Source organism: Neovison vison, chromosome 1 (assembly GCF_020171115.1).
Source record: "Neovison vison isolate M4711 chromosome 1, ASM_NN_V1, whole genome shotgun sequence".
Lineage (NCBI taxonomy): Eukaryota > Metazoa > Chordata > Mammalia > Carnivora > Mustelidae > Neogale > Neogale vison.
Window position 1 is genome coordinate 182,543,709 of NC_058091.1, and position 13,879 is coordinate 182,557,587.

The 13,879-nt window shown below is 40.9% G+C and overlaps 1 protein-coding gene and 1 long non-coding RNA gene across 2 annotated transcripts; one reads left to right on the forward strand and one right to left on the reverse strand.

The window, feature by feature from the left end:
- Positions 1-636: 636 nt before the first annotated feature.
- SRP19 (signal recognition particle 19) lies at positions 637-7,731 on the reverse strand. The gene is made up of 5 exons (XM_044264160.1): positions 7,608-7,731; positions 6,709-6,784; positions 3,290-3,361; positions 3,080-3,191; positions 637-1,132 (listed from the first exon to the last, which is right to left on the reverse strand). The coding sequence occupies exons 1-5, from the start codon at positions 7,646-7,648 to the stop codon at positions 999-1,001; spliced, it is 435 nt and encodes a 144-aa protein (XP_044120095.1). The 5' UTR covers positions 7,649-7,731; the 3' UTR covers positions 637-998.
- Positions 7,732-7,807: 76 nt separating this feature from the next.
- LOC122900921 lies at positions 7,808-12,505 on the forward strand. The gene is made up of 3 exons (XR_006383334.1): positions 7,808-7,890; positions 8,281-8,400; positions 12,473-12,505. It is a non-coding gene; the product is annotated as an uncharacterized LOC122900921 (long non-coding RNA).
- The last annotated feature ends 1,374 nt before the right edge of the window (positions 12,506-13,879 follow it).

Sequence of the window (13,879 nt, forward strand, 5' to 3'; positions counted from 1 at the left end):
CTCCCATCATCTGTATGTCTGTGTTTCTGTTCCAGATTAGAATTCCTGAGAAATAAACCATTGGCCTGGGATGGGTCATACCCTGTGGTCAAGAGGCAGTCCTGTAATTAAAAGCCCTTCCAGAAGCATATGGAATCAGAAAAGGCAGCTCCCCAAATGATGCTCAGTGGACAAAAACAAATGGCTGCTTTAAGATGGTTCCCTCAAATTTTAACACAAAATTGCCACTTTCAGAACAGTCTTTGAAATAAAGCCAGAATCTTCAATCCAGTTTAGTTTCTTGGAAAAAAACACATCTCAAGGTGTTAAAGCATGGGTAATTTTAAAACTCCAATTAAAATGATGTTCTTAAGCCAACAAAATAAGCAAATCTAAAGCTTCAAGTCCAAGACTTTCCATACATCAAAAAACTAGTAATTGAACGTTCAGTTACAATAACTGAAATAATATCATCTATAGACGTCCAAAAGGATTTAACCATTTTCTTCTAGTTCTAAGCTCACACTAAGCCTCCACTACCCATTTTATCGATTTCAATTATCTCCTCTACTAGCATTTAGTTCATAAGCAAAAGAGAAAAAGCTAAAATAGTCAGTTTCAAATTTTATTTGATTAACTTAAAAGCTGAAGAAAATGTGTATTTCAAATCTTTATTTAAACTCATTTATCTGAAACATGTTTACACACAGGACAGATACAGGATTTCATGTAACTTATGGCAGAGTCCACTGTCCATTAAAAAATATGCTTCTTTCTTCCACAAAAACTCTGTGTTGAAAAGCAAAAAAAAATTCTTTTATACTGCATAAGAGCTAGATGCAAACTTCTGATATAAATTTATTTCATTGTCAACTCTGATGCTGAAGCTGGGAGGCAGAGATGTCCACAGTTCGGTTAAATGATGCAAATAAAAAGCTTCCATTTCTCTAAGATGTAAGTTAGAAGCCTTCATTCACTAACTCTCACAGTAGCACCACAGACTTGACTCTCAAATCTGGTCACTTCTTCTTCTTTCCTTTCCCTTTTTTACTTCCCTCTCCTTGCTGAAGACTTTGGTCACCACCTCCTGTTTTTTGTGTCCTTGTTTTTAGTTTAGGTATCATTTCTGCTACATACAACATTACTGACTTACCTAGGAACAAGAAGTTAGGTTTAGTGTATGATCTAAGGAATAAGACCTACAAGCTCATTAACTTGAGATCACATCAGGAAAATGACAAAGATTAAAAAAAATAAATGACTATAAAGACATGACTTGCTCAAGTGGGAGCCTTCCTGAGAAAAAGTACTAAGAACGATACTGAAATATTTATTTGAAACACCTATTTTGGTCCTGGTTCTAGTAACTGACTTGAAGATCAAAGGGGGAGTAAGTTGAAATATAACAATCTGGAAAGAGAGTCAGGATATCACTGTACCTTAAGCTAAAGAAACAGAGGGCCACTCAGTCTTGTAACAAAAACCCAATGTTATCAGGCTACGAAAGATGTTACTCATATGCCCAGATGATTTCATGTGTATAGGTACACTGATCTGTACACCAACTACCTCCCTCCAGATCTAGTAGCTACTTCCAATACATGGAGCCCCTCAGTTTTTCCCTTACTTTCTTTTTTCTTATTGGAAACTGGGAGCAACATTGTTCAACTGTAATTTTTACTTACATTTTATTTACTGGTCAAGTTTCTTGTCTCTTGATTTTTAAAATTTTTTTTTTTGTTGTCTTTTGACTTTTTTTTGAGATTTTATTCATTTAATTGAGAGAGAGAGAGAGAGAGAGCAAGAGCCAACACAGGTAGAGGACACAGGGAGAGAGAGAGAGAAAAAGACTACCCCCTAAACAGGAAGCCCAAGACAGGGCTCGATCACAGGATCCTGGGATCAAGACCTGGGCGGAAGGAAGATGCTTAGCCAACTGAGCCACCCAGGCTTCCCTGTCTTTTGACTTTTAGCAGATAATAAAAGAAGATGTCAAAGAGAAGAATAAATACATAAATACACTCTAATATACTACCTGTTAATCCAAGTAAAAATCTTGTTTCTAGAATTATCTACCAACCTAGAAAGGTTTTAGCACAGAGAAACCAATCTAGGGACACCTGGGTGGCTCAGTCGGTTAAGCATCTGCCTCCGGGTTGGGTCATGATCCTAGGGTAGTGCGACAGAGTTCCACACTGGGCTCCTTTAGGGAGCCTGCTTCTCCCTCTGCCTGCCATTCCCCCTGCTTGTGCTCTCTCTCTTTCTGACAAACAAATAAATAAATACCATTTAGTTGTCAGCTTGGGGTTATTGTGACAAGAAAAAAAAATAACAGCTCGATTTAAAAAATTATAGTTTTTAGAAATAAAGAATTCAGAAAAGAATCATGTACAAAAAAATTCATCTTCCCCAAAGCCAGAATTAATTATTTTGGAATACTGATAATTGGTTACTGTTGTTTTTTTAAGAAATAAAACACTAGAGATAATGCTGGTCTTCTGTGAGCACCATTCCTGTGTCCCTACTTCCCATGCCCTGTTCATCATTAGGTTACCTACTATTTTAAGACTGGGGTTTTCCTCCAGTCCATTAAATTTACATACATAAATGTCAATAAATAATATTACATATACACCAATAAATAGTAACATTTTGTATTTAAATGTACCAGAGTGGTGTCACACTATGCATTCCTTTTGCAGTTTTCACTCAATATGGCTTTTAAATTAAAGACAGAAATTATTAACAGACCTCACAGGCCTCTAGGATCTGAAATGCCAATTAACATCTGACCACTCAATAATTCTACACTCTTAACCTGGGAATAATGACGGATTTCTAGAGGTTATAAAAAGTTCACAAAACAAATTTTTTAAATAAATGACTAGGTTTCACCACATTCTTAGAGGTCCTTAACTTAAAAGAAGTGAGAACCACTGTTTTCCTCCCTTCCTCAGCAGTAGCCTTTCTTAAATTCATCTGCAACATGCAAATTATGAATTTTACCTTTCAAAGGGGTCAGTTTTAGAACTTTTTTTGTAGAGAACGACCGGTTGCCAAACTTTATTTGTTCATTTAAAAAAAAAAAAAAAAAGCTTACGTGATGGGAACTGTACAAGACAGAGGCTGCCGTCTTCCTGTTTTAGCTGGACCCGGACTCTGCCCCTGTACTGAACATCACGATTCCACTCTCTAGAGTACATTTTATTTTTCTAACATAAAAAAAAAAAAAATATAAAACAGGCTTTAAAAAGTTGTCACATCAATGAGATTGAGTAGGAAAAACAGTGAAGAAAGAACCACCTCTTACCTCAAGGAATACATTAAGTCCAACTGCTGAGCACACATCTTGAATCTCAGTAGCTGTAGGATTTTCAACAGCCTGAACAGTTAAAAACAAAAACACTAAACAGTTTACCTTAAGCAGATACTGCTACATCGTTGTGTGAATCAAATATGAGGATCACAACAGTTATCAAAACCTTAGATTTTCTTTTTCACTAGGTATGGTAGTTTCCACTGTAATTTTTTTTTTTTTAAGGTTTTTTTTTTTAATTTGTCAGAGAGAGAGAGGGAGAGAGCGCGAGCACAGGCAGACAGAATGGCAGGCAGAGGCAGAGGGAGAAGCAGGCTCCCTGCCGAGCAAGGAGCCCCATGTGGGACTCGATCCCAGGACGCTGAGATCATGACCTGAGCCGAAGGCAGCTGCTTAACCAACTGAGCCACCCAGGCGTCCCTCCACTGTAATTTTTAAAAGTACAGAAATAACCCTAATTTATAGCTGTGTGTCCATCCCCCTTCCAACAGAACATACACTTCACAAAGGCAGGGACTGTTCTGTTTATCTGTAAATTCCCAAGTATCTGGAATGATGCTTGGAACATAGTAGGTGCTCAAGGAATACTGGTTAAACAACCATTACAGATACAGCCACTTTAGAAAATTGTTTGGTAGTATCTACTAAAGCTAAACATATGCATTCTTCATGGCTCTGCAATTCCACTTCTAAGTACATATCCAAGAACAATGCAAAAATGTTTCCTAGAGGACAAACTCAAGAACATTGACAGCAGTAGCATGTAAAGTAGCCTTAAACTAGAAACCAATTATCCATCAATGGTAGGATGGCCTGTGATTTATTTATATAATTCAGTACTACAGAGCAGTGGTTTTCAGCAAGGCAATTCTGCCCCCTGACATTTAGCAATGCTAGGAGACATTTCTAATTGTCAGAGGAGTCAGGTAAGGCACTGGCATCTCGTGGGTAGAGGCCAAAGATGCTGCTGAACAACGAGAAAGCACAGACTAGCCCTGATAACAGAATTACCTGGCTCAAAATGATCTGGCTCAAAATGTCAATGGTGCTGCTGTTGAGAAACCCTCCTACAAAGCAATGAGAATTAACAAACTACACTAAAAAATGTGAATAAATTTAAGCTTAAAGTTCAGTGAAAAAAAGACGTACAAAAGTACATAGTGTAGGGCGCCTGGGTGGCTCAGTGGGTTAGGCCACTGCCTTCGGCTCAGATCATGATCTCAGGGTCCTGGGATCAAGTCCTGCATTGGGCTCTCTGCTCAGCAGGGAGCCTGCTTCCTCCTCTCTCTCTCTGCCTGCCTCTCTGCCTACTTGTGATCTCTGTCTGTCAAATAAATAAATAAAAATCTTAAAAAAAAAAAAAGTACATAGTGTATAACGCCTTTTAAATAAAGTTTAAGAACAAGCAAAAGTAATCTATTGCGTCGGAAGTCAGGATATGGTTATCCTTGTATGTGAGTATATGTGGCGGGGGAAGTGACTGTGAGGTGACAAAGGAATCTTCCTGGGTGCTGATCACACCTTCTTTAAGATTTTATTTATTTATGTGACAGAGATCACAAGTAGGCAGAGAGGCAGGCAGAGAGAAAGAGGAAGGAAGCAGGCTCTCTGCTTGGCAGGGGACTTGATCCCAAGACCCTGAGATCATGACCAAGCCGAAGGCAGAGGCTTAACCCACTGAGCCACGCAGGTGCCCACACCTTCTTTTTTTAATTTGGGTGCTTGGTTACCCATGTGTATTCCGTTTGTAAAAGTGAATCAAGATATACACTTAAGACTTATGTATATTTTTGTGTGTATGTTGTACACAAATAAAGTTAAAAACAATTTAATTATTCTCCAAATTGTGTGAGAGCTGCTCCCAGAGGCCTGTCACAGTGGCTTGATGGCAGGCATTTTCCTGAACTAGTGCTTTGGTAGTCTCTTTTACCCTGGGGCAGCAGAACAGACTTTCCTTTAGACATATTTAAACAGCAAAATGGGAGACATTAAATAAGACAAAAATAATGTATTGCTTCAGATCAAGTTATCTTGAATCTGTTGTTGGATTACAAAATATAAATAACTCTTAAAAAAAAAACAGAATATGACTTCAATTTTCAAAATAAAAAGTTAAAAAGAGAGGCACCTGGATGGCTCAGTCGTTAAGCATCTGCCTTCAGCTCAGGTCATGATCCCAGAGTCCTGGGATCGAGCCCCACATCAGGCTCCCTGCTCAGGAGGACGCCTGCTTCTCCCTCTCCCTAACTTGTACTCCCCCTCTCGCTGTCTCTATCAAATAGACAAATAAATAAAATCTTAAAAAAAAAAAAAAGCTACAAAGACCCGTCACTTGGGATTAGGCACTTTCCAAACATGCCACCAGGCCAACTGAGAACTTGATGTTTCCCATTCAAACAGCACAAGGGAGAAATCATATTTTTAAAAACTCTAACACCCTTTTTAAAAGTATTAATTTTAAAACTTTATTTCCCCTCCCAAAAAAAGATAACAGACATAAAACTAAAAAACTCAACACATCTAAATTCTCTGTAACACCTGGGGCACCTAGGTGGTTCAGTCTCTTACATGTTGAACTCTTTCTTTTTTTTAAGATTTTATTTATTTATTCATTGGTGGCGGGGGAGGGCAGAGGCAGAGGGAGAAACAGACTGCCTACGAGGCAGGGAGCCCTATGTGGGACTGGATCCCAGGACCCTGGGATCAAGACCTGAGCCAAAGGCAGACGCTTAACTGCCACTCAGGTGCCCAAGCATCAGGCTCTTGGTGGTGGGATGGAGCTGCTCAGTTTGGGGAGTGCTTGAGATTCTCTCTTTCCCCCTCCCCTCATCCCAATTCCCCTCTTACTGTCAAATAAATAAATCTTAAAAAAAAAAAAAATTCTGCAAGTCCTGTTTAATAACTCAACTGCATTCTGGACATCATATAATGCCAGTTTGATTTCCTTTATTAAGGGCAAGAGTAGGAGCGCCTGGGTGGCTCACTGGGTTAAAGCCTCTGCCTTCAGCTCTGGTCTTGATCCCAGGATCCTGGGATTGAGTCCTGCATCGGGCTCACTGCTCAGTGGGGAGCCTGCTTCTCACTCTGCCTGACACTCCCCCTGCTTGTGCTTACTCTCTCTCTGACAAATTAAGGGCAAGAGTATCATAACCTTGGCTTAAAAAACAACAACATGCAAACCCTACTGCTACCCAAGTCCTTTAAAGTACAAGCTCATGAAGAACCATTTAGAATAATTCCCCCAGTCAGGTATTAGTGCCTTTCTGGTTTCGCCACTGTTAAGAAAAGCACCCCAATTCCTGGAAGCTGTTCACCTCAGGCCCCAAACAATACAGTACAGAGAAGAAGCCCTTGAAGCCCTAACAGTACAACCTCCCCCAACCCCTCAAGGACAGAGGTGCCAGCCCATTTACCTTACTTATGGGGATTCGCCTCCCCTCCGCGATGGTCTTCTTGTTATTTAAATAAGCAGGATAGATACAAATGAACCTGCCACAGAAGGAAGCACAGCTAGTATCACTAGAGCAGGATTTCAAAAATTTCATTCATTCTTTCATCATCAAGATTGCCAGCATGAGGGGCGCCTGGGTGGCTCAGTGGGTTAAAGCCTCTGCTTTCGGCTCAGGTCATGATCCCGGGGTCCTGGGATCGAGCCCCACATCAGGCTCTCTGCTCAGCGGGGAGCCTGCTTCCCCCTCTCTCCCTGCCTGCCTCTCTGCCTACTTGTGATCTCTGTCTGTCAAATAAATAATAAACAAAATCTTAAAAAAAAAAGATTGCCAGCATGAGGGGCACCTGGCTGGCTCAGTGGGTTAAAGCCTCTGCCTAAGGCTCAGGTCATGATCCCGGGGTCCTGGGATCAAGCCCCGCATCGGGTTCTCTGCTCAGCAGGGAGCCTGCTTCCCTTCCTCTCTGCCTCCTTGTGATCTCTGACAAATCAATAAAAAAAACTTCCTGAGGCTGGGGCCTGCTCCCAAACAGAAACCACACCAGCAGAGGTATTAGAAAACTGAAAAACCCAAACGTGCCTTTCTGAACGTAACAATGAAAAGAACACATTTCTCCCTCTGTAAGTCTGTTACTTAATGTGCTGTCCACGTAGCACCCAAAGTCCTTCGTCTCCGGCGCAGGCAGACACTGAACTACCTAGGATCGGAATTTCGGGGATATTACGAAGAGCCAGGCGCCGCTGGCCTCCCGGAGGAACCAACACCTGGGAAGAGGCCCGGAGTCTGGGGACAGAGACCAGCCCCACCCGCCAGCCTTTCTCAGGGATGGGGAGGGCGGTGCAGCACCCTTTCTCAGGACCCACCTGTCTTGGTCGGCCGGGGACCGTGCGGCTGCACAGGCCATCTTCACCCAGGCCCACAGAGTGCCCACCGAGGGCCTCCAGGAGAAAGACTGGCCGGAACTCGGTTCTGAGATTTTCCGGACCACGCCGGCTTCCGGCGGAAGTCCCGCCCACCGACCAGCCAACGCGTCCCTGGCTTTCACCGATCCTTGTTCCGGCATCTGTCGCTCGGCGCCAGCGTCTCTAGTTTCTGACGTGGCGTTAGAATCTCTCCTCTCGCGAGAGGATCCGCGAAAGCGTCCAGGTTCTTCTTAAATCTTGTCAAAACGGGGTTTTAAGAGCTTTTGCTGTCGCAGAAGTAACGTTTTTACGATCCTTCACGTCCAGGGTCACACTGAGAATTTAATGGTGTTAGCTACACTCACCTTAGGTGAAGGCTCTGTACCACTGAGTCGTTTGTCTACACAGATCCGAGCAGGCAAGGCCATGTATTTTATGTTTAATCTTGATCCGCTCCTGGGCCCCACAGCTTGCTTTCAACTTGGCAAATACGGATTTTTATAGTGGTGAAACAAGCAAAACAACCTCACTGTTTCAGTGAGGTGTATAAACGTTAGAAATGTGGCCATACACCTTTTTAAACTTCAGAAGAACACCCTCTACTCTACAATTCATTATTTTTTGCATACCTTAGGTTAATTGCAAAGCACTATTTCAGCATTCCCGTTCTTCAACAGAACACACCTTCAGTCCTCTTTTAGTAGCGGCTGCTTCTTCCACACCAGCAAAGGCACTTTTCATAAAACCGGGCAAGGTAAGATAAGTGTTTTCTTTCTTTTATTTTTTGTGTTTTTGTTTTCCTTTTTAAAAGATTTTTATTTATTTATTTGACAGAGATCACAGGTGGGCAGAGAGGTGGGGCGGGGTGGGGGAGAGCAGGCTCCCCGCTGAGCAGAGCGCCTGATGTGGGGCTTGATCCCAGGACTCTGGGATCATGACCTGAGCCTTAGGCAGAGGCTTTAACCCACTGAGACACCCAGGCGTCCCAAGTATTTTCTATTACAAATGAAAAAACAAAAATCTCTCCACCCCCTCCTGTTACCCCCCACCGAAAGCTTGAGTCTCATTGAAGTTAGATAATTTGCCAATTCAGGCTAATGATGGATGAGGGTAGATACCCAGCTGGTCCGTCTGGAATCCCCTGACTTTTCTGCATCCCTTCAATCTCCACCTCTCAGTCACCCTTTAAGTTCCGCAGTAGGGGATTAGTTTGGTGCTGATGTAAATACTAAGTCTTACTTCTTCCTTAAAGTATACATGATTCCTGTAAAAAGAGCTTCTCTGCAGTGACCAAGAAAACCGAACAGGGATGAAATGAAACCAAGCTTTAGAATACGTAGTTTGCCTGCTTTAGGATTTTGCTTTTATACTTTAGCTTCATCATAAAAACTCAAATACTTCTTTTCAGAAAATCAGCATTTTACATATACATATGGAAACAGTGGGACGTGAACAACGTAGTCAGAGGTTTAATGTGTGCGGAAGCCCCTGTTCTATCTTCTCCCTGCTAGCCCTATTTTAACAAGATTCCTGCTACATTAAGTATATTTGTTAGGGTTCTCCAGAGAGGCAGAACTAAAAGATTTATATAGATATATGAGATTATTATAGGAACTGACTCACACCATAATGGAGGCTGTGATATACCACAATATGCTATCTGAAAACTGGAGAACCAGGGAAGTTGATGGTATAAATCAGAGTCCAAAAGCCTGAGAACCAGGAGAGCTGATGGTGTAAGTCCCAGAGTTAATATATCTGAGAACCAGGAGATCAGATATTGGAGGCTAGGAGATGGAGGTCCCAGTACAAGAAAAGAGAGAAAAATTTGCCCTTCCTTCACCTTTTGGTTCTATCTGGACTCTGAACAGATTAGATGATGCCTGACCATATTGGTGAAGGCAGATATTCTTTACTCAGTCTTCTGATTAAATGCTAATTTCTTTCAGAAAAACATTCACAGACACACCCTGAAATGTTTTAACGCTATCTGGGTGTCCTTTAGCCCAATTAATTTTACACAGAAAATTAACCGTCACAATAAGTGTGGTGAATGTCCCCGTTACCCTTGTTATCTGATCAAATATCTGATCAAATTACCCTGATCAAATATCTGATCAAATTCCTCATTCCCCATCTCTCATATGTTAAGTCCTTGGCTATCTTCAACAAGAATTTACCCTAAGTAATTTTCCGTCTCCTGTCGGAAAGAACAGAACAGGGACATTCTGTTCTTTGGTTATAAATCTCCAACTGTCTTTGCTACATTTGGAGTTGAGCTGATCTCCTCTGCTACAATATCTGTATTGCAACAGTCTTGAATAAAGTCCCTCTTACCATTCAACCAAGTGTCAGAATAACTTTTTCTTTAGCAACTTCTTCAAAGCAGGGTGGTTTCAGGACTTCTTACATGTTGGTTGGCTTCCTGCAGACCACACAGTAGAAGCTACCAGGCCTTTTTAATTCCTGGTCTTGAAACTTCCTCTGTATTTTGTTGGTCAAAGCAGTCACAGGGCCAGCTCAGTAACAGACTCATATTGGGGAAAAAGCATGTGGAATGGCAGATACCATGCCATCTTTGAAAATATTATCTACCGTAATGTCAGATGTCAAATTTCCTTTTCCTTTCTTTTTTTTTCTTTTTCCCCTCTCTGCTTCCTTCCTTCCTTCCTCCCTCCATCCCTCTTTCTTTTCTTCTTTCCTTTCTTTCTCTCCGTTTTTCTCCCTTTCTCTTTCTCTCTTTTCTCTTTCTCCCTTTTTCCTTTCTTTTCTCCTTCCTTCCTTCCTTCCTTCCTTCCTTCCTCTCTCTTTCCCTCTTTCCTTTCTTTCTTTCTTCTTCCTGTCTCTCTCCATACCCCACTGAGCCCAATGAAGGGCTTGAACTCACAACCCTGAAATCAAGACCTGAGCTGAAATCAAAAGTCAGACCCTTAACCAGTTGAGCCACCACGCACCCCCAAAAGTCAGTTTCTACAGAAGACAGAATTTAGGAAAACTAAAAGTTAAGTATACCAACTTGACCTCATGACCGAGCTTTCACTGTCCGGGGGAAAATACAGAGTACAGCATGGTGTTTATGAGTAAGATTTGTCTACATGCCATATCCGGTCTCTGTTGGATTTGTATCTGTATCTTGGGATGGGAGAGCAGACTATAAGTAAAATCTGTTTTAATGAAACTGTTTCATTAAAAATCCTCTAAGGCATTTGAACGCAAGCAATATTGCTTTGGCACTCTTATGGGAAAATGTGGATACCAAAGTGGAAGATAGATGCTCTTTCCATTTCTAGAGGATCATAATGCAATGTCTAGACAACAGAAACTGACAGTACAGTCCTCATGTAGGCACCACCAAGATTCTGACTGGTCTCTGTTGGAGAGGGGCATTTTGGTAGATACGATTGAAGTTGGTGTTCTAACAGTGCTATGGCTTGGTTCTGCTCCTGCAAAGTGAGAGAAAGGAAGTGATTCAGGAGCAGGAGTAAGAACAGAGATAACATTTACTGAGGACGTTTACTGAAGACTCAAGATAAAAAAGATTCAATATCAAAAGACAGAGTTGTGGAAAAAAGACACACAGCTGGACTTGTGTCAGTACAATTTTTTTATTTCAAGGATAAAAGCAAAACCCTACAGACACCAAGATAGGAAATTAAAGTTATATATAATGGAAACAAAACTAGACTGACAGTTCAACTTCTTAGTAAACAATAGGAGTTTTCTGAGGAAAAAGAGTTGTGACCAAAGTTGTGACCCAGATTGTCCTTTATGTGATGGTAAAAGAAAACAAAAGTTTTAAAAGATTTTATGTATGAGAGAGAGAGAGAGAGAGCTCGTGTACATGAGCAGGCAGAGAGGTAGAAGGACAAGCAGGCTCCTCGCTGAGCAGGGAGCCCAACTCTGCCTGGATCCCAGGACCCTGAGATCATGACCTGAGCTGAAGGCAGATCCTTAACTGACTGAGCCACCCAGGCACCCCAAGAAAACAGTTTTATACAAGCTAGGATTTAGAAAGTATATCCCCAATTTGGCTTTTCTAGAAAACAGTAACTAAGGACATAGTCCAGTCAAGCCAAATTATATTAACATAATTAAAGTGAAGAAAGTGAAAGGCATGTAACATAGAGGAAACAGTGGTGAACACTTACATCTAATTTATATTAAATTAAAATAATTATTGATAATGTGATGGTGAAGCCAACTGCAATTGTTAAAAAAGATTCTGAAAATTAATAACAAGTGGGTACTTGTTAATATTGGAACAGAGAATTTGCGAGGAACTTAGGGTTCCAACTGAAATATTGAGTTTCTAAAGTTATTTTAGCTGCTGCACCACCAGGGCTTTCATAAGACCCCGACTTCTCATTTTGCTGCTCCTCATTCTTTTTGTGTCCCCTGTCTCTACTCCTCAGCCCCCCATTGCCTGGGTACCCTGAGAATCCCAAATTCTTACCTCTTAGGCAAATCTGTTAAATTTTCTCTAACCCTCCTCCCACCTAAATTCCAGGCTTGGGTTTACTGATCCCTAAACCATCAAGGTCCTCAGCTCAGGAAAAGGACCTCTCAGAACCTTCCTTTAACAAAATGCACCCTGTCTGGAAGGAAGTTGTAATTTTAAATAAAAACAGTTCCTTTTGTTCTATAAATACCAAGTCATCTGTCAAACACTGAGTCTTACTTGTTCTATGGTTTTTGCTAATATTTTGTAACTTTGATTCATCCATTGATGTTAAATCATTTGAAATTTAAAGAAAGTTATAAATGATGTTAATCCTTTTTCATTGTTTTTTAAGAAGATTTAATTTACTTATTTATTCATTTTTCAGAGGGAGAGAGCACAAGCAGGGGGAGCAGCAGGCAGAGGGAGAAGCAGGCTACCACCTGAGCAAGGAGCCCAATGTGGGGCTCAATCCCAGGACTCCGGGATCATGACCTGAGCCAAAGACCGATGCTTAACCGACTGAGCCACCTACGCATCCCTTTTTTCATTATGTTTGATGCCTTTATCCAGAATTATACTGACATAAATTTGCCTTAACTGCTTTCTTTGCATTTGCCTGTGCAAGTGTGGTTGTACTTTTAATTTTACCCACTTGATCGTTTTACTGTCTTTTATTAATGGCATTAAGTTGCAGGACTTTTTTTTACTTGACTCCAACCTGAGAGTCATTACTTTATTATATATGTTTAATCCATTTATTGCTGTGGTCTTACACAGTCATTTTATGCTTCTTTGTGGCCAATTCTCCATCTCTCCCTTTCTTTGATATCTTGATCGAGTATTCTGAATTGTTCTCTTTGGTTAGTGATTTAGGTGGAAAATTTTATTTTTTAACATTGGGGTTACCATTAAACTAAAAAATTGAATTTGTATTTGTCTAAGTTAAAAGTAAAATAATATCTATTGATACTGTTTCCATAAAACTAGAAATTTAGCATGCTTTTACATCTTCTCTCCCCTTGTAACTCATTTCCCAATTTGGGTTAGAATAATCTGGAATTTAAGATTATGAAAATTATTAAACATTTTATCTTTTCAGTTTTGAGTTATGTAGACATTCATATTGAGATTACCAGATTAACCACAATTATTAACATTTATTCAGCTTTAGCTGTTTTATTGCTCAATTTTGTTTCCTTAATACTTTTCCATGTATTTTAATTGTTTGGGCAGCAGGAATACTATGGTAAAACATAACATGGTTTCTGGTTGCCTAGAGCTTCCAAATGCCCCTCATGGATTTGGAGAGTTCATGTTTTGTTTTGTTTTTTTAAGATTTTTATTTATTTATTTGACAGAGAGAGATCACAAGTAGACAGAGAAGCAGGCAGAGAGAGAGGAAGGGAAGCAGGCTCCCCGCCGAGCAGAGAGCCCGATGTGGGACTCGATCCCAGGACCCTGAGATCATGACCTGAGCCGAAGGCAGTGGCTTAATCCACTGAGCCACCCAGGCGCCCCTGGAGAGTTCATGTTTTATGAATCCAGCTTCCTCAATGGGGAGACCAAAATTTGAATTTTCCCAGACTCTATAGGCATGTGACAGCCTCTGCCAATCATGTCCACTCAAAGACTTCAATCCAGATGTGAACAGAGTAAGGAAGCAAGTGCTCCAAGTAATCTTACTTTATGCCGAGGATGGTGTCCGATGGTTCTGGCCTTTTGGGGAAACAAGGGGAAAATCATTATTGAAGCAGTCTCACAGATGGTTGGGTATCTTTTCTGCTGTTTGGCT

What these genes read in the sequence shown, in the direction of transcription:
- SRP19 (XM_044264160.1), bottom strand. Translation starts at nt 7,648, where the DNA reads ATGGCCTGTGCAGCCGCACGGTCCCCGGCCGACCAAGACAG. An exon ending in GGCGAATCCCCATAAGTAAG is followed by an intron (nt 3,362 to 6,708) that starts GTAAATGGGCTG and finishes TTAACTGTTCAG; the next exon opens with GCTGTTGAAAATCCTACAGC. An exon ending in TCTTGTACAGTTCCCATCAC is followed by an intron (nt 1,133 to 3,079) that starts GTAAGCTTTTTT and finishes TCTTGTTCCTAG; the next exon opens with GTAAGTCAGTAATGTTGTAT.